Source organism: Cyprinodon tularosa, unplaced genomic scaffold (assembly GCF_016077235.1).
Source record: "Cyprinodon tularosa strain WSP-4 unplaced genomic scaffold, ASM1607723v1 ctg410, whole genome shotgun sequence".
NCBI classification, from domain to species: domain Eukaryota; kingdom Metazoa; phylum Chordata; class Actinopteri; order Cyprinodontiformes; family Cyprinodontidae; genus Cyprinodon; species Cyprinodon tularosa.
In genome coordinates this window covers 73,267-99,883 of record NW_024039131.1, presented here as the reverse complement: position 1 = coordinate 99,883, position 26,617 = coordinate 73,267, and the positions used below count along the sequence as shown (strand labels likewise).

At 44.4% G+C, this 26,617-nt stretch overlaps 3 protein-coding genes across 10 annotated transcripts in view; all 3 read left to right on the top strand.

Annotated features, from left to right (window-relative positions):
* Positions 1 to 14,376, top strand: part of tbpl2 (TATA box binding protein like 2) — a 38,313-nt gene extending 23,937 nt beyond the window's left edge. Inside the window, exons 6-8 of the mRNA XM_038298648.1 lie at positions 2,623 to 2,790; positions 6,749 to 6,843; positions 14,279 to 14,376. Coding sequence (XP_038154576.1) covers positions 2,623 to 2,790; positions 6,749 to 6,843; positions 14,279 to 14,355 — 340 coding nt within the window. The 3' untranslated portion in view covers positions 14,356 to 14,376. The remainder of the gene's footprint in view (positions 1 to 2,622; positions 2,791 to 6,748; positions 6,844 to 14,278) is intronic.
* A 1,582-nt stretch (positions 14,377 to 15,958) lies between these two features.
* Positions 15,959 to 22,963, top strand: atg14 (autophagy related 14). Of its 2 annotated transcripts, none has more exons than XM_038298635.1 (11): positions 15,959 to 16,441; positions 16,917 to 16,979; positions 17,070 to 17,112; positions 18,632 to 18,713; positions 18,788 to 19,025; positions 19,163 to 19,392; positions 20,069 to 20,186; positions 20,258 to 20,348; positions 20,560 to 20,645; positions 21,661 to 21,835; positions 22,577 to 22,963. In XM_038298635.1, the coding sequence occupies exons 1-11, from the start codon at positions 16,185 to 16,187 to the stop codon at positions 22,697 to 22,699; spliced, it is 1,506 nt and encodes a 501-aa protein (XP_038154563.1). In that variant the 5' UTR covers positions 15,959 to 16,184; the 3' UTR covers positions 22,700 to 22,963. The 2 variants fall into 2 exon arrangements, with proteins under 2 accessions (XP_038154563.1, XP_038154564.1); XM_038298636.1 differs by having other exon boundaries at positions 15,971 to 16,074.
* Positions 22,964 to 24,222: 1,259 nt separating this feature from the next.
* The window catches only part of LOC119792144 (paramyosin-like), a 39,478-nt gene continuing 37,083 nt past the window's right edge, over positions 24,223 to 26,617 (top strand). For 3 of the 7 annotated variants that reach the window (XM_038298633.1, XM_038298632.1, XM_038298629.1), the window contains exon 1: positions 24,224 to 24,823. In XM_038298633.1, the coding sequence (XP_038154561.1) occupies positions 24,454 to 24,823 (370 nt within the window). In that variant the 5' untranslated portion in view covers positions 24,224 to 24,453. Of the gene's footprint in view, positions 24,854 to 26,617 lie in introns of all 7 variants that reach the window. The other 4 variants (XM_038298631.1, XM_038298634.1, XM_038298630.1 and 1 more) reach the window with 2 other exon arrangements.

The following is a 26,617-nucleotide window of genomic DNA, read 5'->3' as shown; positions in this document are numbered from 1 at the left end:
TGTGGATAAGGTTGGATGTTAAAGGTGGAACTGGATTTAGAACTAATTATATCAATTTATGAAAGTAGGATCATTTGAATATGTAATAAACAACTGAACCTGTAAATGCTAAACTTAAAGTTATAAAACAGCCATAGCCATGATTTATATTTTTATTTAACTCGGCCAGCCAGACTAATTTAACATGGCATATCAGTCTGGAAATAAGCATGTAGAGCACTATTTCAATGACTGGACTAACTGCTTCAGCGAAAACAGTTTAAAACCAATCGGGTAACTGCAGATGTGACACACAAACAAAAGCTTGTCTAGCATATTTATGATATAATCTGGTTTTTAAAGACATAATGATTGCCATCAGAACATTGCTACATTGCAATCTTGACTGTTATGGTTACAGAAACGCCTTTCTGCATTATGGGCTCGCCTACCGCACTGTGATTGGTCTGCTCTTTCTTAGACCAGAGATCATTTAGCTTTAGTAGAGCCTGACTGTCTGATGCCCTGTGTAACTCAGTCTGGATGGATACTGCTAATTTTCTTATCTTAAACACAAATAACTGGACTTCTCATTTCAAAATTTCTGGACTAATGTTGAGTTCCAGGTTTATAAAGTGGACCAAACAAAAGCCTTGTTATGGCTTAGAAAACATGCAAATCGAACCGCAAAAAACAGGTCCACCCCTTGGTAATGGGGAAGACGAGGTTGTTGTTTGCCTGCAATACCCGATACTGGTCTAAAAATACTTTTGTCACTATTTTGTCATTTTGTATACACAAGTGTAGACGAAAAGAAATTTCATTTAGAACAGCTCTCTTGACAATTTCATTTCTTAAAGTGCAGCCTTGATAATTAAGCAGCAGTTGTTGTTGAGCTGCTACTACTACTGCCTCCAGCTCCTGAAGCACTCGCTTCTCCTGGCAGAGGGGAGAAAGGATGACAATGCTGTGAGGGTGGTAGCCCCCTGGGTTGAAGAGGCTGACGTGGTTGAAGCAGCAGTGCTGCCATCGGCAGGTTTAGCAGCAACGGATGATGATGGAGAAGGTGTGGAAGCGGGAGGGGGCCGGGAAGAGCCGGCTGGGGATGTTTCAGCATTTGGCAGGGAAGCATCTAGAGTGCTCTCCTCATTTTCACCTGCAGAGGGCAGTGCTTCATCTCTAGATGCCGAAGGTTGCCTGGGAACAGTCTCAGAGGAACCTCCATTCACTCAGACTCTTTGTTTCTATCGGCGCGGTACAGCAGCAGCCCCCCTGGGCCAACAGCACAGTCTGATATATAGCTGGATGCAGCCAAGACGGTCAGAATGATGGCACTGCAGCTAAATATCTCCTTTTTTGAAGAGGGTTCCAGTCAGAGATTATCCTTTTTATTTTTTATTTTTTATTTTTTTTCTCAACGAGCGGACGTTGGAGAGCAGGATTGATGGAAGCAGTGGTCTGTGGGGATTTCTCTTTAGCTTCACAGTTAGTCTCCCTCTGCAGCCTAGCTTTCTCAGTCTTGCACATCTCCATCCGTTATTGTTGTTTTGTTGACATCCTACCATAGCACTCCGCAGCTTTTTAAACAGTCAAAAATGTCATTATTTAAAACATTTTGTGGCTGTAGCTCCAGCAGGTGTTGGCAATCATAGATGCTGGTTTGATGTCTAGTTTGCATAATTTTAAGCAGCATATTTTGTGAAATTGTTGAGAGGAGCTGCTCTTGGCTGCTGCCTTGGAGCGCCACCATGGTAACCAGTCTTTAGGGTCATTGTTGGCCTGGCTGACCAGACGAGATGCTTTGGTCCTTTGCATGGGGTTTGGGGTTGAGATGATAGCGGGAAGGAATCAACTCTATTGCTGCATTGTAGGTTTTTGAAAACTGAAATCTGAGTTCAGCCCCTTTGTTTAAGGTTGATAGAGTGATAGAGTTGATTCCCTCCCACTATTATCTCAATCCTCATCGCCATGCAGGGGACCAAAACATCTTTCCTGGTCAGCCAGGCCAACAATGACGCTTACCACTCATTTTCAGATGCATAGACTAGTATCGGGTATTCCAGGCTAACAATGACCTCACAGACCCCATTACTAAGCGTGGACCTGTGTTTTTGGTTCAGTTTGCATGTTTTCAGAGCCATAACAAGGCTTTTGTGTGGTCCACTCTATAAAGCCTGGAACTCAACGCTACTACAGACATTTGTAGTGAGAAAGCTTCCTGGATGGGAAACGACATGTATTCAAACTTGGAAAACAAAGTCCAGTGGATTGTTTTTAACTTTTTTAACTTCTTTTGAATGACTATGACCTGGATGACTGAGAATCTTCACCAGCATATTTTTTCTTAGCCATGAAAGTTGATGGAAGAACAGCAGCTCTGTTAGTTACTGTTGTCAGATTTGTTCATTAATGTTTTCCTTTTTTTTTAGATGTTTCTCATGAATTCAATTCAGTTCATTTATATAGCACCAACTCACAACATGTCATCTCAAGGCACTTTACAGTTCACCAGATCATCAAGTTGATTCAAAGTTTTCTATCTAAGGAAAACCAGTTGCATTGACTCAAAGGAAATCCCTCATAAATGGTCCAAAGTTAAGAGAACAAGTCCTAAAACACTTTGGTTTGCTTGGGCGCCCACAGTGAGGAGCAGTCCCGCCTGGCAGCACGGAAATACGCCCGAGTGGTCCAGAAACTTGGCTTCCCTGCCCGTTTTCTCGACTTTAAAATTCAGAACATGGTGGCCAGTTGTGACGTTTGCTTTCCCATCAGACTGGAAGGGCTGGTTCTCACCCACCAACAGTTCAGCAGGTACCAACTGAAATTTTCTGCCTTAAACATTAGCCTCTTGTTGTCAGCGAAGGTGAGTAAGGTGAGAAAATTATTATTTAATACAGTCAGGAGTGACTGAAATGATCTCATGTTAGCAATTGCTACCTACAAAGATGAATAAATTCTGAGAATGTCCAGGAGAGTCCAGTAAGAACGAGACCTGAGAATTTGCAGGAAGTAGAGTGATGACTGCCGAACACTGGTATTGATTGTTGGACTAAGGTAAGCTAATACTGACTCACTGTAGTGATCATCCACATCCAGATATGTACTAAAAGTAGTGACAGTTCCACATGATCATTACTGATAGAAAGGCCAAAAAGTGAGTAGAGCAATGGAGGACTGAGATGATGATATCCGAGTGCAAACAAAGATGCCATGGGTCTCGACCAGAAAAATGGGCCTTGTCCCCTTCAGGCTGGAGGAGAGTTTCTGCTTCAAGTGGAGGAGTTAAAGTATCTTAGGGTCCTGTTCATGAGTGAGGGGAGGATTGAGATACAGATCGTTGTGGCTGTTGCACCGGTCTGTTGTGGTGAAGAGGGAGCTGTACTAGTTAAGTTCTCGATTTACCTGTCTGTCTATGAACCCTACCCTAACCAAGGGTCATGAAATATGCCTGAAAGAATGGGTAGAATCTGCTGAAATTAGCTTTCCCCAGGGTGGCCAGATACTTTCTTAAAGGGAAAGGAGTTTTGTCATCCGAAGAGGCTCAGAGTACAGCCACTTTTCCTCCTCATCAAGAGGAGACAGCTGAAGAGGCTCGGACATCTGTTCTGGATGCCCCCTATAGGTCTCCAAAAAGGGTGTTCCAGGCACATCCCACCGGGAGTAGGCCTAGAGGATGGCCCAGGACATGCTGGAGAAACTATGTCTCTTGGCTGGAGGGGGACCATTGTACTTGTTCAAGAGAAGCTTGAGGAGGTGTCTGGGAAAGGGGAAATCTCTTTGTCTCTACTGAAGTTGCTGTCCCCACAATCCGGTCCCAGATGAGCAGAAGACAATGAGAAAAACTGTGAGCACTTTGAAAATGAAGAGTGCTGTGTTCGATTTCGGTGGCTGCATATTCTGTAGGTCCCCGCCCAACTGTGACCAGTAACTCATACGTCATGTGAAGAATGGATGCTGACCTTCTCACTGGTCTGGTGCCAATTTAATTTCTGAGGAGCTTCAGCAGCAGTACTGTCCTCTCAGATATCAGATTCATAGTACCCACACTGCAGAGATATTGGAATCTGAGCTTAAATGTCAGCCAAACCCGTTTACACAGTGACAGATAAAACCTTTCAATAAATCAAGCATCACTCTCCACATATCTGACTCAATAACTATTTAAAATAAATATTTTCATTCATTTAAGAGGAAATTATTCACATACGCGTGTGTGTGTGTGTGTGTATATATATATATATATATATATATATATATATATATATATATATATATAATGTCCTCTCAGATATCAGATTCATAGTACCCACACTGCAGAGATATTGGAATCTGAGCTTAAATGTCAGCCAAACCCGTTTACACAGTGACAGATAAAACCTTACTAGATAAAACTAACATATCTATTCTCGGTCGAATAGATATGTTAATAGATAAGTAGGTATTTAAGTCACCGAGTATATATATATATATATATATATATATATAATATATATATATATATATATAAATAAATATAAAGCTGTTCATCACCATTTCCTTTTTTCGTCCGAGAATGGAGCAGCTGGCTTGTTTGGACTCTCAATGAATCACAGCATACCCAAGGCTATGGAGGATACAGCGGACCTGTCCTTCAAAAGAAAGCTGCGTTTGTCTGCCGCATACGAAGGAGTCTTCCAATCTGAACTAATTGGCAGACAAATCTGGCCTTAAGAGGATGCAGCTGCTGAATTTGACCACAACAGTGTAGATGTAGCTTTGACTCGGTGACTTAAATATCTACTTATCTATTAACATATCTATTCGACCGAGATGGCGGTGCTTCTAAAACACGAGGTGCAGCATCTCTCCAGAATCTGCTATTTAGTGTTTTTTTTTTTATCTATTCCTCACCGGAGTTTTTGTCCAGAACTGCACTACGTTGCTGTCCTACAGCAGACATGATCTTCTGGACATTTGGAGCAACAATTTTGACAGATTTATCACCCACCAATAAATCGCCCAGAGATCTCCAGAACACCGGAGGCTGCCCACTGGCTGGGCGGAAGTGCATGCAGACGGCGACGAGAATGTAAACAAAGGCAGAGTAAGCATGGAGCATGGACCCTAACTGCCATTAAGTATCGGGATGAAATCTTTGCAGCCATTGTCAGACCCTATGCTGGTGCAGTGGGTTCTGGGCTCCTCCTGGTGCACACAATGCCCGGCCTCACGTGGCGAGAGTATGCAGGCAGTTCCTGGAGGATGAAGGAATTGATACCATTGATTGGCCTCCAAGCTCACCTGACCTAAATCCAATAGAAGACCTCTGGGACATTGTTTCGATCCATCCGACGACACCAGGTTGCACCTCAGACTGTCCAAGAGCTCAGTAATGCCCAGGTCCAGATCTGGGAGAAGATAATTTCTGGGGTGTCTTTGAATTCAGCCCTCTGTAGGTTGATAATTTTCATTTCCTTCAAATGATGTGCCATAATTTTGTTCCTAACACATCACCCAGTCCAGATAAATAAACAGCATCATTTTTTCTCCATTGAGATCTGTTTTCAAAGTGTTCCTTTAATTTTTGTGAGAGGTGTATATTAACCAAGCTTGGTGCACAGACTCTGCTACTGCCAAGAGACACTGCTCAAAGAATGTGGAGATTTTAATGGTCAATTGTAGACCTTATTACATCCCAAGGGAATTCACTTCTATCATCCTCACTGCTGTGCATACCCCCTGGATGCGGTTGAACAAAGTTTATGCGGCCATTAGCAAACACCAAACACCCCGAGGCTTCTTTTATTGTTGCAGTTGACTTCAACCACTCCAGCTTGAAGCAGTCCTCCCCAAATTCCACCAACATGTCTCCTGCCACACCAGAGGAGACGAGAGGTATACTCCAACCTGGCTGGAGCTTAGAAGGCGACACCCCTCCCCCACGTTGGACACTCAGACCATCTCTCCCTGTTCCTCACACCTGAGTACTCGCCATTCATCCAATGTGTGAAACCTACCCTGAGAACAGTAAAAGTGCGCTCCAAGACCGATTCAGGTATACAGATTGGAATACTTTCCACCCCCCAGACTTGGATCACTATTCATCATCTGTACTGGACCACATCTCCATCCCCTTAGACGGCCTCACCACCTTCAAATGCATCACCATGTACCCCAACCAGAAGCCCTGGATGAACCTGGAGGGTCGCCTCCTGCTGAAGGACCGCAGGATCAGTCCTGAGAAGGATTAAAGCCCACAAGGCTGCAGGTGCTGATGGCATCCCTGGACATGTCAGAGTGTGCTCTAGGGAGCTGGCAGGAGTGCTGGCGGACATCAACTTGTCCCTGGCCCCCGCTGATGTACCGATTTGCCTGAGGTCCACCGCCATTGTCCTGATCACCAAGAACTCCAACCCATCCTGACTCAAGGACTACCCTCATCCCCATCATCACAGAGTGCTTTGTGTGGCTGGTTCTAGCTCACCTCAGATCTAGTTGCTTTGTACTTGTAACAGTGTCATGACAATGATGTTGAATTCTATTCTGTTTTAACTAGAGTGTGTCTAAAGTCACGGTTTTGGTCATTTGAAACTTTACTTGCTTATAAGACCTCAGTAATATCTAGTCTCTTTTTTTATTGGGCAGGGGCATCCCAGGTATGAGAGTTATAGAATTGTACCCCCTGTAATTGTGCCAAAACCTGATTTTATTTCCTCACTGAATACCTGCACTGTATGGTACATTTTGTTTATTGGTGAACCTCTAACGGTGCTGATTGTTCTCTTCATAGTTATGAGCCGGAGTTATTCCCAGGACTCATCTACCGGATGGTGAAGCCTCGCATCGTCCTCCTCATCTTTGTATCTGGGAAGGTGGTGCTGACTGGTAACAAAATCCTTCGATAGGAATTTTTGAAATGGCATTGGCAACATGAGCAGTTTACAGTGATTAATTGAGGATTAAAGATCAAATTAGGGATTGCTTAATCAATCGAAGAAAAAGGTTTACCTCAGAGTCACTGGAAAATGTGAAGATTGTCTTGTCTGCTCAATGTGAAGCAGCCAATCAGATGTCAGGGTCTCTGTAGACGCTGTTCTTAATCCTTTTTAAGTATGACCAATGCACAAAAAAAATGGCAAGACAGGATAATTTTAACATGGGTATAGCAAGGTGGGTTCATATTAGCATGGCAATAGCGAGGTGGGCTCATGTTAGCATTGTGATAGTCAGGTGGGCTTATTTTAACATGGCGATAGCGAGGCGGGCTCATGTTGACATGGCGATAGCGAGGCGGGCTCATGTTAACATGGCGATAGCGAGGCGGGCTCATGTTAGCATGGCGATAGCAAGGTTTTATGAGGCTTTTTTCTTTTTGCAAATGGGGGGTTTCCAGTCAAATGGCGAATTACATGCCTGCTTCTGCTCTTTGCAAAAAGTAGAGAACACAATGTTGTTCTCCAGCTAAGGCAAGAGTTGTAACCAATCTGATTTAGACCTATAAACCTTGTTAGCGTTGTCGCTAAAAATCATCAAAACCAAAAACGCTGGAGGTATTGCGTGTTTGTCTACATCCCCTATTAAAAATGAAAATAAACCCCCCTTCTCCTCATTTACCATGACCTTTGTAATATGGAGAGAACAGTCAGAACAATTATGCCATATGAAGTTTTGCTCTAATAAATAATGTGCATATCAGATTAAATGATAAAGTCGTTTAGACTTCAGGCCTCATGCTGTAAGGGTAATGCTGTTATAAGCCACAGGGTTAAGGGCGGATTATACTTCTGCAACCGCACACATCAGATGTCGCTTGCGTCTGGTCACGAACCAGGTTTGCTGGTATGCTTCTGCAAGTCGGTCTGGAATTTCTAGGGACACACAGCAGTTTCCTGTTGAGCAAAATTATATCCTGCAGATAATGAATAAATTATTAACTAGAACTGGATTTGTAGTTAATTATTTAACTTATTCAAAATCGGAGGTGAAATCAATTTAGTGTTCTTAGTTTCACCTCTGGATGGTTCCTGGATCGGCTATTAAAATCCAGATATTCCCATTTAATGACCCAGGCTAGGTTTTCAGCAGCGCTATTAATTATTAATCAAAGAAATATTTATCTCTTTTGATAATAGTGTGAATAAACAGAGGGTGGATCTGGCCTGAGTGATAAACTATTCGTATATGAATTACAAAAAACTGCAAGTTAAACTTTATTCTAATAATTCAGGATTATAGAAATCTAACATCTATGCTACACACTATTAGAAAAACTAGAGGTAGTGTCTTATTTCATGTCTTATTTCACGTGAAACGGGCCTCCCCTTGCAGGCGATGAAACCAAGGGAAAAGAGACCGATTTCCTTTCCGCGCTTTGATTTAAAACCTGAATGACGTAGGGGTGTTTCCTGTTGGGATTCCAGCCTTCTTGTCGGCTGATTATCCCATGCGTGAGCTGGCTGTGCCAGAATGTTCTTTTGTTCCCTTTGTCAAAAGGGGTGGGGCAGGGTTTGATGTGGTTCATCAAATTGATTTGGCTCCATTGTGGCAATATATTCCAACACCGCCAAAGCGCAAGGGGGAGCCTATTCGAGAACTCGCGAGAACTTCGGCGGCTGGTCACGAGAACTTCTTCGGCAGTGCCGGCGGCAGTGTTTATTTTCCAAAACATGTCTAAGGCATCTTATAAGTGGTTGTACTTCTGAACCTCCTAGATCACCCGTTCGTCCTGGTTATTCATTGCTGTTATTACTGTTTGGTTTTTAAAATTGGTGCGCCCCAGCACAGAATCGAGAAGAACATCCACACAGATAGCCGGAAAGGCATACCAAGGACCAATCACAGCTGCTTTTTGTCTGCGAACTTCCGCTTGAGGTTGGTATGGGTCGACATGTAGTCAAGATTTTTTTGAGGTGACGGTTGCAGAGACTAAGCGTCAGAAGTATAAATTGACCTTTAGTCCTCAGTCGGGCTCGGACTGGGAACGATTTCCGGGGGGGGGGGGAGGTCAGTCAAACGCATGCATCTCAAATGTGAAACACAACACGAATACACAATGTGGATTAAACAAACTACCTTCAAGCATCACACAGCAACCATCACCAAGACTTCTATAATGCGGTTTTACTGGCTTTGGTTATTACACAGACATGACAGTTACTGCTGCTGCGTAATGTCCACACTTACACGAAGCCAGCCAGACACACACACACACATACAGGTGCTGGTCATAAAATTAGAATATTATGAAAAAGTAGATTGATTTCAGTAATTCCATTTAAAAAGTGAAACTTGTATATTATATTCATACATTACATACAAACTCATATATTTCAGATGTTTATTTTGTTTAATTTTGATGACAACAAATGAAAATCTCAAATTCATCATATCAGAAAATTAGAATATTACTGAAGACCAATAAAAACAAAGGATTTATAGAAATGTTGGCCAACTGAAAAGTATGAACATGAAAAGTATGAGCATGTACAGCACTCAGTATTTAGTTGGGCCTCCTTTGGCCTGTATTACTGCAGCAATGCGGCGTGGCATGGAGTCGATCAGTCTGTGGCACTGCTCAGGTGTTATGATAGCCCAGGTTGCTCTAATAGTGGCTTTTAGCTCTTCTGAATTGTTGGGTCTGGTGTATTGCATCTTCTTCTTCACAATACCCCATAGATTTTCTATGGGGTTAAGGTCAGGAGAGTTTGCTGGCCAATTAAGAAAAGGGATACCATGGTCCTTCAACCAGGTACTGGTAGCTTTGGCACTGTGTGCAGGTGCCAAGTCCTGTTGGAAAATGAAATCTGCATCTCCAAAAAGTTGGTCAGCTGCAGGAAGCATGAAGTGCTCTAAAACTTCCTGGTATGTGGCTGCGTTGACCCTGGACCTCAGAAAACACAATGGACCAACACCAGCAGATGACATGGCACCCCAAACCATCACTGACTGTGGAAACTTTACACTGGACTTCAAGCAACGTGGATGAAGTGCCTCTCTTCTTTTCCTCCAGACTCTGGGACCTTGATTTCCAAAGGAAATGCAAAATTTACTTTCATCAGAGAACATGACTTTGGACCACTCACCAGCAGTCCAGTCCTGTTTCTCTTTAGCCCAGGCAAGACGCTTCTGACGCTGTCTGTGATTCAAGAGTGGCTTGACACAAGGAATGCGACAGCAGAAACCCATGTCTTTCATACGTCTGTGTGTGGTGGTTCTTGAAGCACTCACTCCAGCTGCAGTCCACTCTTTGTGAATCTCCCCCACATTTTTGAATGGGTTTTGTTTCACAATCCTCTCCAGGGTGCGGTTATCTCTCTTGCTTGTACACTTTTTTCGACCACATCTTTTCCTTCCCTTCGCCTCTCTATTAATGTGCTTGGACACTGAGCTCTGTGAACAGCCAGCCTCTTTAGCGATGACCTTTTGTGTCTTGCCCTCCTTGTGCAAGGTGTCGATGGTCGTCTTTTGGACAACTGTCAAGTCAGCAGTCTTCCCCATGATTGTGTAGCCTATAGAACTAGACTGAAAGACCATTTAAAGGCTTTTGCAGGTGGTTTGAGTTAATTAGCTGATTAGAGTGTGGCACCAGGGGCCATCAATTTTGAACCTTTTCACAATATTCTAATTTTCTGATATGATGAATTTGAGATTTTCATTTGTTGTCATTTGTAATCATCAAAATTAAACAAAATAAACATCTGAAATATATGAGTTTGTATGTAATGTATGAATATAATATACAAGTTTCACTTTTTAAATGGAATTACTGAAATCAATCTACTTTTTCATGATATTCTAATTTTATGACCAGCACCTGTACTAGGTCTACTACGTAAGCCCGAGTGTTGTAAAAACAAGCATGGAAGAACAGCAGAATCACTCCTAAAAGATCTACTAAGATCACTAGACATCTTCCAGGTATGTGAGTAAAACTAGCAGTAGTTCAGCAGACAGGATGAATGAACGGTAGCGGGCGAGCGCGGATGATGTCATACACACTCCGCTTTGTTTTTAAAACATATAAATATAAAAAATATAACCCCGGATGTCTGGGGGATAGTGACTTGCCTACATGTTATGAATGCTGGCGTACCATAAATGATAAATTATGAACAGTTTAGTTTGTTCCTTCAAGTTGTTTGTCCATAGGAAGATGTTACTTGGATATAACAAAACCAAATATCTTCAGAACAGCCCCAAATGACACAAAACTCATATGGGCGAGTAGAACATGATGTAATGACGTAAAATCAAGGGCCCAATGTAAAAAAAAAAACAAAAAAAAAACAGTGTTCCCCTTTAAGGTTGTTTTTTCTTTCTTAACATAGATGGCTTCTTTCACGCCCCTCTTAAACCACCTGTCTTCTTTGTCCAAAATGTGAGCATTCTGGTCCTCCAAAGAACGTTCTCTGTCCATAAGGTGTAGATGTACCGCAGAGTCTTGTCCAGAGGAGGGCGCTCTTCTGTGTTGGGCCATGCGTCTGTGGAGAGGTTATTTGGTTTCTCCAATATAAAGATCAGAGCATTCCTCACTGCATTGAACGGCTTCCTGCCCATTGGCATAAAAAGCTGATCTAACCCCTCACTGGCAGCTGCGCTGCCTCTGACCCCCCCACTGCTGTTTCTGGTGACATCATCATGCTGGGTTGATGATGTCACCAGTGCAACAGAAATCAGGAAAGTAAACAATGGAGAGCAGCATGTAATGGTGCCAAGGGTGTAGTCCAGGCATCCCCAAACTCGGTCCTCGAGGGCCGCTGTCCTGCAGGTTTTAGAGGTTTCCCTGCTTTAGCACAGCTGATTACAATGATTGCAGAGCAAAAGCCTGTTAATCAGCTTTCAATTAAAAGCAGCTGTGCTGGAGCAAGGAATCCTCTAAAACCTGCAGGACAGCGGCCCTTGAGGGCCGAGTTTGAGGATGCCTGGTGTAGTCGGTGTGCTTTGTTTCTCTCTATCCGTCTGAATCCCTCTCACCAGAGCTGCTCCATGTTTAACCAATGGAAATGGAGTTGTTTCTGCTGGTTACAGGTGCTGGTCATAAAATTAGAATATCATGAAAAAGTAGATTGATTTCAGTAATTCCATTTAAAAAGTGAAACTTGTATATTATATTCATACATTACATACAAACTCATATATTTCAGATGTTTATTTTTAATTTTGATGATTACAAATGACAACAAATGAAAATCTCAAATTCATCATATCAGAAAATTAGAATATTACTGAAGACCAATAAAAACAAAGGATTTATAGAAATGTTGGCCAACTGAAAAGTATGAACATGAAAAGTATGAGCATGTACAGCACTCAGTATTTAGTTGGGCCTCCTTTGGCCTGTATTACTGCAGCAATGCGGCGTGGCATGGAGTCGATCAGTCTGTGGCACTGCTCAGGTGTTATGATAGCCCAGGTTGCTCTAATAGTGGCTTTTAGCTCTTCTGAATTGTTGGGTCTGGTGTATTGCATCTTCTTCTTCACAATACCCCATAGATTTTCTATGGGGTTAAGGTCAGGAGAGTTTGCTGGCCAATTAAGAACAGGGATACCATGGTCCTTCAACCAGGTACTGGTAGCTTTGGCACTGTGTGCAGGTGCCAAGTCCTGTTGGAAAATGAAATCTGCATCTCCAAAAAGTTGGTCAGCTGCAGGAAGCATGAAGTGCTCTAAAACTTCCTGGTATGTGGCTGCGTTGACCCTGGACCTCAGAAAACACAATGGACCAACACCAGCAGATGACATGGCACCCCAAACCATCACTGACTGTGGAAACTTTACACTGGACTTCAAGCAACGTGGATGAAGTGCCTCTCTTCTTTTCCTCCAGACTCTGGGACCTTGATTTCCAAAGGAAATACAAAATTTACTTTCATCAGAGAACATGACTTTGGACCACTCACCAGCAGTCCAGTCCTGTTTCTCTTTAGCCCAGGCAAGACGCTTCTGACGCTGTCTGTGATTCAAGAGTGGCTTGACACAAGGAATGCGACAGCAGAAACCCATGTCTTTCATACGTCTGTGTGTGGTGGTTCTTGAAGCACTCACTCCAGCTGCAGTCCACTCTTTGTGAATCTCCCCCACATTTTTGAATGGGTTTTGTTTCACAATCCTCTCCAGGGTGCGGTTATCTCTCTTGCTTGTACACTTTTTTCGACCACATCTTTTCCTTCCCTTCGCCTCTCTATTAATGTGCTTGGACACTGAGCTCTGTGAACAGCCAGCCTCTTTAGCGATGACCTTTTGTGTCTTGCCCTCCTTGTGCAAGGTGTCGATGGTCGTCTTTTGGACAACTGTCAAGTCAGCAGTCTTCCCCATGATTGTGTAGCCTATAGAACTAGACTGAAAGACCATTTAAAGGCTTTTGCAGGTGGTTTGAGTTAATTAGCTGATTAGAGTGTGGCACCAGGGGCCATCAATTTTGAACCTTTTCACAATATTCTAATTTTCTGATATGATGAATTTGAGATTTTCATTTGTTGTCATTTGTAATCATCAAAATTAAACAAAATAAACATCTGAAATATATGAGTTTGTATGTAATGTATGAATATAATATACAAGTTTCACTTTTTAAATGGAATTACTGAAATCAATCTACTTTTTCATGATATTCTAATTTTATGACCAGCACCTGTAGATCAGAAGCGACTCTGACGTGGTGTGTTGACGTCCGTATGGTGGGTTCAATAGTATCACGTACTTTAGTGGCTCTGGTGTTCCCACAGCATGCTGAAGAGAATCAAGGCAATTTTAATGCTGGTCACTTGACAAGTCATTTGACCCAGGTAGACGCGTGTCAGTGAGTTGGTCCCACTACCACTAAAAACCCATTGCTCCTGAGTTTAAATGGGTTTTTCCCCCAGTGGGAAAGGGTTTATTGAAAATATTAGGTTAAGCTAAAGGTTTTGCTTCCTAATTTAATGGTTTATTGTAAGAAGATAATAGCTTTATCAATAGGTAAGGTTAACTTCTCTCCTTTAATGAGGAGTTACAAGCAGCAATTTTTATAAAATCTTGACCCACACTTGGAAAGATGGATGGGGTGAATCTGGTTACCATGGCGTTGGTAATTTGGTGACTGATGCTTCAACTTTTATTTGATCAAAAGCAGCTGGTGGCCAACAAAAAAAAAGAATCTTTATCGCTTTTAGTTTCAAAATCTTTTTTTTTTTCAAATGTCCAGAAGAAGTTGATTGAGATGCAAAGAGCAGATCAGTAAATTAAGTCAGCAGAAGGCTTTAAAGCACCATCAAGCTTCTTTAGTTTTATCTGAGGTCACAGAACCTTCTGGATTTCTAATTTTTTATCTGTTGAATTCCAGGAGCAAAGGAAAGAGCAGAGATCTACGAAGCCTTTGAGAACATTTATCCCATCCTGAAAGGCTTCAGAAAGCAGTGACATCTTGATGGTCCACTGTGTCTTCCTTGAATCAGTGTTGGACATCTGTTTTAGTTTAGTTACTTTTCTTGAAGAGAATAAATTATTTTCTATGTCTCAACGTGTTTTATTTTGGCTCCCTTCCACCGGAGGCCCGTTCTGTGCATCGAGTGTGAACCTATGAATGTGTTGCGCTTTAGTCTGTCGATGGCTGAATGCAGTATTATTAGCAGTATTTCCCAGCAGGTATGGGGTCCGTTTCAAAAAGCAGGTTTAATAAACTCAAACTCAAATCCTCAACTCTGAATTGATCGAACTTTGAAACTCAAAGTTGATGAAACTAACTCACAGCAGCTTTTATTAAACTTAAACCTAAGTCCATCCACTCAGAGTTGAACACATGCGTGTGTTCATGAATGGAAAGCCATTATCAGTGGATTCCCGATTCGACAGGTCACCATGACAACAGGCAACAGGAAGTAACTATTTCACCTCACTGGAACTAGAAACCTTTATGCAGAAATAAGAAAAAAAAATACAGAGAAGCAGCACTACAGCTGCAGAGGAATGGAAGATGAAGATTGTTGCTTCAGTTAATGAGTAAATTTATATGAAGCGTCTACGGCAGGCCGTTTTTACATTTATTAAAAGCACTACCCTCTCTATTGTTCCATTTGTACATTCCTAGGCTGAACTGTAATAATATATTTTCCAAATTTTTTTCCAGCAGAAACTGAATTTCTGAAAAATAAAAACTAAATTATGCTGGTAAGGTAAGAATAAAGTTTTATATACCTAGAAATGTTTATACATATTAAGTGGCTGTTTAATATTTATCAGTTTGACTGAATATATACAGTGGGTATGGAAAGTATTCAGACCTTTATATTTTTCACTGTTTTATTGCAGCCATTTGCTAAAATCAAAGTTCATTTAATTTCTCATTAATGTTCACTCGGCACCCCATCTTCACAGAGAAAAACAAATGATTTTTTTTTTTTACAAATTTATAAAAAAAAAAAAAAACTGAAATATCACATGCTCATAAGCATTCAGACCCTTTGCTCAGTATTGAGTAGCAGCATCTTCTGAGCTCATTCAGCCAGGAGTCTTCCTGGGAATAAGGATGGATGTGGGGATTTTCTAACGTTCTTTCTCTCCAGTAATGTCACTGGATGCTGAGCGTTGGTGGGCAGTCCTTTTTATTTATAATAAAATATGACTTTATTGGGAAATGGCGGTGAATGAACTTAAAGGAAACCTCTTTAACCTTCTTTATTAGTAAATATTTATTGGGTAGAGACCATCTTGTTTCAGCATACTTCTCAGACCAGACCAGAGTGAAATTATGGAAGGAACTGAGATTAAGTTTGCTTGGAATAAAACGCGAATGTGTTATTTTTAGGAGATTTGGGTTGAAAACAGCCCACCTACATGAGTATCAATTGGATCAGGTGGAGATCAGAGAGGTCTGACCTTTAAATAACATAACACCTGGTTGAATAAAAACAACAGCAAGCTGTTTGGGCTTACAGGAATCTTAAAAGGGCATATAAATTCTTGATAAGGAAAGAGGTGCGGTTTTTTTTCCTATCCGTACCACTAGGTGGCGTCAGCGGATCGTATTGTTTTAAAACAAAGTTCACGAAAAAGAAGGAAGCCAAACAAAAACTTGACTTCGTTGCCCCACGGTCCGACGGGCTCCACGGAGGCTGTGACCCCGTGAAGCTGGATGATGGTGGAGGTGAAGGGAGAAGGAGGGACCCAGCGACAGCTCCGACTTCTGTAGCTGTGACTGTTTACTCTACCTTAGCCTAGGTTAGCTTAGCCTAGCCTAGCGGTCCCTGTTCATGACGTCCCCAGCAGGTCTTCCGCTGCTTGGTCCCGGTCGGGCTGCCGCGGCTAAGCCGCCTCTTCCCCGCCAGCAGCACCAGCCCGCTGCCTCCACCCCCGGCAGTGTGATGGTGGAGTCGGTGGACGGTGCGGAGGGGCTGTCGGTGGCGGTGGAGCGCTGCCCTCTGTGCACCACCTCCCGCCGCAGGCTCACCTGTGCCCGGTGCGTTCAGGCCGGAGACTTCGTGTTCTTCGAAGGGAGGAACAGTGAAAGGTGATGCGGTAACATGGCTCAGAGGAGGAGCGCCTCCATGTTTGGGTTATTTCACCAAAACACGACCTAAAGCTCAGCTCATCTGAATATTTATATCTGCCTGTTGTTGTTCTTCTATCAGAGTTGATCAGCTTTAAGGTTTACTTAATGAAACTGGCGATGTGGACATGGTTAGCTTCATTGTTTACAAGTATAAGAAGCTGAAAGGTGTGGCGTGTGCCTCCATCCTGAGGAGCCCCCCCTAAAGTCAGGCTCAGAGGGCTGCTCTCTTTACTTTAGGGACTGAAAACTGATCAAACACTAGAAGGCTGCAGTTTTTAGCCTTTGTTTGAAATGTGTGAACTAGTTTTTGAGCTGAGATTGTTTTGGGTTATGAAATCAGACAATGCAGCTAAACCAGGTCCACAGCCCAGCTAACAGCTCCAGGTGTTCCCACGCTGAAGCAGCTCCATGGATGATGTTCTTGTCTCCATAGATACTCTGAGAAGTTGGGGAGGCTAAAGAAGCTGAAGGAGGAGAAGGAGAAACTGCAGCAAAGGTAAAAGCAGCAGCATGTCTGCTGCTAGTTTCTGTCACATTAGAGCATCGACAAAGATGTTTTGATGAAGATGTTTATCTGTTCTCACAGTGTCTTACACGCCATGGACCGGAGGCTGCAGGCCGATGAGATGGTGAGCTCCTCTGTCTGTAAAGCTGCTGACACACCTTGGCGATTTAGACCAGCGTATGTCTGACGAATGAAAAATCTGGCAGAAAAGCTGGAGAAGTTATGGGTATATTTTGTGTAAGCTATTTGCACGCTGAAACACGTCGACATATGGCGAGTACATCGCTGCCATACGCCCGCCGTATGCCATCCGTGGGCCATCAGTTCCAGGTCAGTTACCTGATGGTTGACATACGTTCAGTTCCTCATCAATCATGGCGTCTAGCTTATCTGCATAACTTATCCAGAACTTCTCTCCAACGCATATCAACGTATCTGACGTGTTCCAGACGAGCGCTGAACGTGTTTCTAACTTCCAGCTACAGTATAATGGCGTATTGGCAGCGTTTTGGTATAAAGGGGGTTCACAGGAGGAAACCGTCAGTTCTCCTTCAGACTTCATCCCCATCATAAGGTGAGCCAGAAGGTGAGTGTGATGGATCCTCCCTGCGTTTACGCCCACCACCAACAAACTTCCTAGCAGACATGAGGCTCAATCTACTGCCACCAAAAACCTTCTTTCTTTCTTTTTCTTTTTTCTCTTTATGTATTCTGGGAGGTTTTTTTTGTTTTTGGAGCGGGCGGTATCATCGCTGCTCCCCTCAGGAGCCCATGAAATGAAATTATGAAATAACGCTGCCGTGCGTTATGCATAAGTTAGGCCGTTGTTGGACAGAAGCTCTGGACTCGTTATGAATACGCCCAGAATGGAGAAAATTCAGCGTCCGCCAGCGTTTTAAGAGATTGAGACATCAGGCTAACGCTGGATAAATCAGCAAGGTGTGACAGAGGCCTAAAACCTGTGGAGGTCTGGGTACCACCATAGATCAACTTCCACGTACGTCACAGTAGAGAGTAGGCTCATTACGTGCCTCACTGCATCAGTCAGGCTTTTCCAGGCAGACCTTGATTAACCAGATTTGTTCAAGGTCTGACAGTGAGGCTGCGTTTCCCAGCCTGCTGCTCAGTGACACTGCCTTTTTTTTTATGCATCACACCAGAGAGGAATCTATGATCAACAGGCTTCTGCAGCAGCTGAGAGCAGAGGAGATGAGCAGCTCTCAGTGGGATCAGTTGTGTTGGAAGAGAGACTCATCCAAACATGGAGGGCAGGGTCCCTGAGGAGCAGGGCTGGGAACCACTGAGTTAGAGCAGGGGAGAGGAAATATGCAGCTGGAGGTACCAATGTTCCCTCTAAGCAGCATGTTTGTTCAAACGTTCTGAGCGTACAAGAAGATGTATCAGATGATGTTTAGTCGATCCAGTGATCCTCAGACAAGATGGCTTTGGTTCTGGAGGCTCGGCATTATTAAAAAGCCATCTGTTAGAGAGAAGCTTCCAGAAGCCAGACGGTGCTTTGGGGTTCATTTTCTGATCTGTGACCCAGAGTTAAAGTCTGTAAAAGACCTGCTGGTAAGACCAGCTCCACCCCACAGCTGTTGGTTGGATGAACAGAGCTTCTAAGATCTCCTCTGTTCCCTCAGAAATGGAAGATCATGCTGTTCAAGATCCAGATCGAGCAGCTGAGGGAGGCGGTTGCCTGGGGCAACAAAGAGGTGAAGACTGGTGAGTGTTTGAGGTCAATATTCCACTTCTGATTCAGTGCTCTGCACCTCCTCACTCGGGTCCCTCTGCTGCAGATCGGGAGCTCCTCCTGCGCTCTCAAGAGGAAGATCAGCGGCTGCAGCGCCGCGCCGGACGGCACCAGGAGAAGAGGGACAAAATCGAGCGACACAACCGGCGCCTGGGGGAGCTGATGGAGAGACGCAGCAAAGAACACCAGAGCCGGCTGGGTCAGCTGGCGGCGCTCAGACGGGAGCACATCCTGGAACTCACCAAGCACATCTTCCCCATGCAGGAGGAGAAGCAGGGCAGCAGGTCAGCAGAAACGGGCGGAGTTTGTGCCTTCCTACCTTCTGTACTTCCATCCTTAGTTCCTTACCTCCATCCTCCTCGTAGAATTATTCCATTCTGGAAACAAGTTGATCTGGAACAAACTCCTGTTTTTTTCCCAGAGACCCGGCTGATGTCATGGCAGAGTGTGACGCCGCCCTGACCTCCAGCACGGTGACAGAGCTGGCGGAGGCCCGCAGAACCACCTACCTGTCTGGACGCTGGATCTGGGACGACCAGAACGGAGAGACCAGCATCAGCATCACCGGGGCGCCTGTAGCGTTGCCGAGCAACGGGGACTGCTCCGCCTACTACGGCTGGGTGGAGGAGAAGAGCACTAGCCCAGGTCCAGGTATAGATGCCTATGGAACCAGTTCCACCTTTTTCCATTTTTAGATGAAAAAAAAAATAATTGCTCCATCCAGGTGTTGTTTTCATCAACACCATGACTGCGAATTGGAATTGCTACAATTTACTACTACCAGCGATTTTAGTAGCCATTTTCTATTATTGATTGAGCAGTGTGAGGCACTGTGGGACAGGCGCTGTGCCGGGGCAAACAGGGCAACATCGCCTAATCTTCTAGTTCAACAAACACTTATATTAACTTGTATATTATTACAAATAACAAATTAATTATAAACAATAAAATGTTTAATGTCCATTCGTCCATGGCTTGTAAATTTCGTCTGGTCTTAGTCTTTTTTATTTTCATCATATTTTGATTTTCTGAAAACAATTTTTGTGCGTCATCGTCTCGTCATCTTTACGGGAAAAAGGGGCGTTGACGAAATATTTTTGTCATCGTCCTGGTTGACGAAATTAACGCTGCACCCAATTCATTACGTCCTCTGGACCGAATCCTGCCCTCAGAGTTAGTTTTTACAGTCCCAGCTTTCAATCAGTCACTTAAAAAAACAGACTTCTTCCGGTGTTTAGTTTTTGTTTTAGTTTTTGTTTAAGTTTTTGTCTCAGTCCAGACCCACTCATGGTTCTGGATTAAAGTGAACCTTTCCCACCTGTTGCAGAGCTGGACCATATCAACCCGGCCCACACCATCAGTGCGGCGCTTTGCTACGCCACGCAGCTTGTCACCATTCTGTCCCATATCCTGGACGTCAACCTGCCCAAGAAGCTCTGCAACAGGTAGGAGGGTGTGTCATGGCCGCCCTTAAAGCTGGGGGAGGGTACTGATGCTTCTTCTGTGGTTCCTTTAGTGAGTTCTGTGGAGAGAATCTCAACCGGTATCGCTTCACCAGATCTCTGAACAAGCTCAACACCAACATCCTCCACCTCTGCTTCTCACAGGTCAGACGGGTTCATGATCACAGAGCTGCTCTCACTGCAGGGATTTCCCTTCCCCCTAAACGAGGGAGGGGCCTTTAAAGGTTCTACACCAAGATGAAGGAGAACATAAACACTGAGAGCTTCTTTTAGTTTATTCCTTCCTCTGCGTCTAACTGCTTCAAAGATCGGTTTACATTTAATGCCAGATCTTAATGTCTTCTTTTGTGTCTAGCATGTCGACAGTGAAAAGCTCCACCCTCATCACACTCTCAGGAATATCATGTTCCTGGTTGCCCCTGACAACGACAACCTGGGCAGGTGAGTGGTGCCTTTTAGCGTTTGAAATTGCCTGGCCGTTATTTACAGAAAAGAAACACGTGTTCTGTTCCACAAATGTGATACAAATGGGGGGGTGGACTGACTGGACCAGGCAATGGGAGACTGATTGGACCGACCAATGGGGGGGCTGATTGGACCGACCAATGGGGGGACTGACTGGACCGACCAATGGGGAGACTGATTGGACCGACCAATGGGTGGGCTGATTGGACCGACCAATGGGTGGACTGACTGGACCGACCAATGGGGGGACTGATTGGACCGACCAATGGGGGGACTGACTGGACCGACCAATGGGGGGACTGATTGGACCGACCAATGGGGGACTGACTGGACCGACCAATGGGGGGACTGATTGGACCGACCAATGGGGGGACTGACTGGACCGACCAATGGGGGGACTGATTGGATCGACCAATGGGGGGACTGACTGGACCGACCAATGGGGGGGCTGATTGGACCGACCAATGGGGGGCTGACTGGACCGACCAATGGGGGGACTGATTGAACCGACCAATGGGGGGACTGATTGGACCGACCAATGGGGGGACTGATTGGACCGACCAATGGGGGGGCTGATTGGACCGACCAATGGGGGGACTGACTGGACCGACCAATGGGGGACTGACTGGACCGACCAATGGGGGGACTGATTGGACCGACCAATGGGGGGACTGATTGGACCGACCAATGGGGGGACTGATTGGACCGACCAATGGGGGGACTGATTGGATCTACCAATGGGGGGGACTGATTGGACCGACCAATGGGGAGACTGATTGGACCGACCAATGGGGGGACTGACTGGACCGACCAATGGGGGACTGATTGGACCGACCAATGGGGGGGACTGACTGGACCGACCAATGGGGGGACTGATTGGATCGACCAATGGGGGACTGATTGGATCGACCAATGGGGGGACTGACTGGAGCCCCCATTGGTTCTGGGTACAACATGAGCGAATCACGTAGTTTCTTGTGTTTTGGTGCAGGACCGGTCCGTTTGAAGTGAGCTCTGACCTGGAGGAGTCCATGGAGTTTGTTGAGCCTGAAGCTTCCGGTCCGACTGAGGAGAGCGGTGATGAAGCAGTGTCGGATGAGGAGACGGACCTTGGGACGGACTGGGAGACGGTACCCAGTCCGCGGTTCTGTGACATCCCCTCTCAGGTGAGGATGCCTGCTGTTGTTAGGAATCTTACATAAGTGGATATCACTGGAAAACCAGGAAGGTCCAGATAGGAACCGGAACCATTGGAGGAAAAAGATGAGTTCTAAGGCTCTCATGTGGGTCTGATCTCTCCTGAAATCACCAACTAGTTTCAGCTGATGGCAGATCTGCCTCCTCTCTGGGTCCGACTTTCTGTCCTGGTTTTTATCCCAGACGTCTGACGGACCACAGAGGCCCAGAACATGTCCTCAGTGAAACCTGCTGTGGACCTGTCCTATCAAACCCTGTCACAGTCTGTCTGTGGCATTTGACTAGGCCATTCTAACACATAGAACGAAGGATAGGGAAAACTCACACTGAGCTGGATGTAGTGGAGCTCAGCTGACCCTTCAGAATAAAAGTCATGTGTTCACTGTGAGCTGGGCTGGTTTGTTAACTAGGTGAGGTCCAGTCTGACCAGAACCAGCTTGTGCTTCCTGTTCTGTTGGGATTTTTTTTTAGGAATCATAGGTTCTGGTACCGGTCCAGGTTCTGCTGGGCCTCTTTTTGCCATAAATCTGGGTGAACAACTTTTTAGTTACCTTTGGAGGAAAAAGTCTATTCCTTAGAATGGAACCAAGTCCAGTAAAGATTCAGACTTTAGAACCGAACCGGCCTGAAACTCTGCCTAGGGGAAATATTCTGTCTGTAACTTTGGGCCCCTGTGGACCATGACCTCTCTCTCCTTTCTCCCTCTGCAGTCCATGGATCTTTCCCAGAGTGCTCTGCAGGTTTCCCAGCCGTCAGGGAACCCCGGAGGGATGATTTCATCTGCGGCTGCTTCGGTCACCTCCTGGTTCCGAGCTTACACAGGCCAGCGCTGATCCCAGTCTGGGAAGCTCTGGATGAAGCTGGATTGTTTTTAACCTCCTGTTGTATCGTAACCCGACTGCTGTATGGGGACTGGGACTTGGACTCGGATCGGGGGAGTTCTGAGTGCTACGTGGAAATGCTCAGGTTCTGGTTGTTTTGGATCTATCTGTCAGTATTGTCTCCATCATGTGTCAGATGCACAGGTCGGACTCTGAGGGACTCGTTCAGAACCTAAAACCATCCGTTTTTGGCCTCAATAAAAGAATTTTCCTGGATGGCTGTGAAAGTGTAGAGCTATGTGGTCCCAGATCAGGCCTGCAGGGGGCGCAGCCAGCAACACACCTCTGTGTGGATGGAGCGACTCACAGGGAAGGATTTCAGGGGTTAAAAGCAGAGAGAGCTCTGCCTGAGATAATCACTGATCTCTAGTACGGGGGTGAAGTAAGGCCACCGGCCACCATATTGGTACTCCCTAGTTAGATTGGTCGCAATGTAAACAATCCGTGCACTACAGCATCGAACAATGATGATCTCATTTTCAGGGGGACTTAAGACTTTTAACATAAAGATAAATTCATCACTTTGACAAACACTGGCTGTTTCATAGCATCAGTAGATTTCTTTTACTTATTATGAAAAGAAAATAGGCCCATCACATTGCACAGTCATTATGAAGTCTATAAATCATGTAATATAACATACAAATCCATCACAATAAATTCAATGTGGGTCAAATGTTTGAGTCGCTTTTTTCTCCATCAATATAACCTGCAATATATTTCATTACTTTTTCAAATGAGAAATACAACAAACACTACAAAACAAAAGCATCATCTAGCGAGTCCGTACTCGCGTTCTAGTGAATTGAGAAACAGTCCTGGGTATGGTGGGGTAGTGAAGCTTCAGACGTCATCTATTTTAGCTCCTCCCCCTAATGAAGCAAGCCTCTATATGCGCCTGAGTGAATCTCCCCCTCCAGTACTTGACACACGCCTCAAAGCCTGGGCTCATCACATAACATCACTAATTTTCACTAACAATAAAGTTTTATTGCAAGCTAAAGTATATGTATACGGATTAATAAATCAAGGTGAAGGTGCATGCATGGTCCTGGCTTTTGATGTGTGGCCATCACAGGATGTTAAAAGACAGGAGACTACCAAAGCCAGAGGCCTATATAAGAGAATTAGTTTAGTTTTTTTGAGAGGTTGGTACTGATGTGCTGAGTCGAAAGCAACTTGTTTGCCAAACCAGATAAAACGGATTGATTCTAGCATATCAATCGAAGCACAGAAGAACATGGTACCACCTGTTAGGCGCCACCATATAGGGTGTTGTTAGATGATGATCTGAGGACAGGAGGTGGCTTTCAGAACGTGTCCAGAATCTAAATAAAAGTTTTTTTCTTAAAATTAGTTTCCTTGAATTGAGGAGATAATTGAGACACTTTGCAATTACATTGCCCTGGTGCATATTATCTTCTTTATTTACTCACTAAGGGTACATACACTTGATTTAAGACATTTCGATTTCCTTTCTAGATGGTTTTTGCTTTGTGTCATTCTTGAGAAACTTCATGACATTATTATTCCAGTTATAAACATTATAAAATGTTTTTTTAGACTTAATGTTCTCTTTTTGTTATTGTTTCCATGGCCAGAGCAGAGGGATTATGTGAACCCCTCTCTCTCCACTCTGGAATGTTCTCCCTGTAGATTACTGTATTAAAGCTGCTAATGGCTAAGCTGCAGGTCTTTGCTTCATCATGAGGTCTACTGCCTTTTTCCTGATGATGGTCTGCTGCTCTGTCAGTGGTAGTCGGTCTGAGGTCTCTGCTCCCGTGGATTTTCCCGCCATGAATATTGGGGACCTTCGCATCCTCTGGGATGAATTGCAGGGCCTCAAGAAGCTGGTCCTCAGTCTGAAGGGGGAGGAAGTGGAACGACGACAAGAACTTCGGAGTGTGGAGAGTCGGCTAAGAGATGGGGAGGTGGTGACAGAGCGGCAGAGGCAGAGCCTAGATGAGCTGCGGGTGACAGTTGGCCATCGGCTAGACGAGCTGAGGAGGGATGTGCTCACAGAGCAGAACTCTGACCTGAAGAGGAAGGTGGAGGAGCTGGAGGTGCAGACCAAAGGTCAGGGCCTGTTGGACACAGGCAGCACAGGTGCAGCTGCCTTTAACTTGATTCGTTTATAATGAGCTACGGACGTAGATATGATTGTGGTCGTCCGCCATCAGAATTTTCTAGTCTGTTTGGAAAGATGAAGATTGGGAGGTCCGATTCAGCTCTATCCAAACCGTGTTGTGCTAACTTGTACCAGTGATTCCAGTTTAACTCAGTGGATTAACCCTCAAATTTCCGATGCCCTTTTTCACACCATTGATAAGAAGATTAGTGAATACTGTGATTTGGATGAGTAGACATGGAACAGTTCTGTAGTGCAGTATAATGCAGGCAGTGGATTTTCTTCCACACATGGTATGGGTTTGTTTAGGCCACTATGGTAAGGCAGTTTATTTCAATTCAATTCAGTTTATTTCTATGACACCAATTCACATCGTATCATCTCAGATAACTGGATGTGACGGGCTCATCCCTCCAATGGAAAAGGAAAGCTGTCATTGCTATGGCAACACAGGGACGCCCCGACTGTAACATTGTGGAGCAGGTTAACATAACATTAAATATTTGCCTCTTTCTTAAAACAAATTATATGGTCAAATAAAACTATGAATGAGTAGAAATATGCTGCCCTTGTTTTAAAAAGTTTCCTCTTATACAGCAGTAAACAATTTTTCCAGACTAGAAAATTGGCACAGATTCTTTAAAATTTATAACTGCATTATCTGATGATTATCTGCTAAAGTGAAACCTTCTTTTGAGGGAGAACTCTGTTGAAGTAATCATGAAGGTTATTAAAAAGGGATCAGAGTGGACAGGGTTGTGAGGAAATACTGTTATTTCTCCACATTCTATGCCATATGTCAGCACAAGATCCAAAGTATGAAGATGAGAATGTGTGGGACTATTCACATTTTGAACAAAGCCAATTGAGTCCAAGCCAATCGAAGCAACATCTGGATCAGCTGCAGCTGGCTGATCTACTTTCTATAGTTCTAGTGAGAAAGCAGACAGCAGAATCTGGCCCAGTTGCAGCTGTCTAATCTACTTTCTATAGTTCTAGTGAGGATGCAGGCAGCAGCATCTGGATCAGCTGCAGCTCGGATCTACTTTTTATAGTTCTAGTGAGGACACAGGCAGCAGCACCTGGATCAGCTACAGCTGTCTGATCTTCTTTCTATAGTTCTAGTGAGGATGCAGGCAACAGCATCTGGATCAGCTACAGCTGTCTGATCTACTTTCTATAGTTCTAGTGAGGATGCAGGCAGCAGCATCTGGATCAGCTACAGCTGTCTGATCTACTTTCAATAGTTCTAGTGAGGACGCAGGCAGCAGCATCTGGATCAGCTACAGCTGTCTGATCTACTTTCTATAGTTCTAGTGAGGATGCAGGCAGCAGCATCTGGATCAGCTGCAGCTGTCTGATCTACTTTCAATAGTTCTAGTGAGGACGCAGGCAGCAGCATCTGGATCAGCTACAGCTGTCTGATCTACTTTCTATAGTTCTAGTGAGGATGCAGGCAGCAGCATCTGGATCAGCTACAGCTGTCTGATCTACTTTCTATAGTTCTAGTGAGGATGCAGGCAGCAGCATCTGGATCAGCTGCAGCTGTCTGATCTACTTTCAATAGTTCTAGTGAGGACGCAGGCAGCAGCATCTGGATCAGCTACAGCTGTCTGATCTACTTTCTATAGTTCTAGTGAGGATGCAGGCAGCAGCATCTGGATCAGCTACAGCTGTCTGATCTACTTTCTATAGTTCTAGTGAGGATGCAGGCAGCAGCATCTGGATCAGCTACAGCTGTC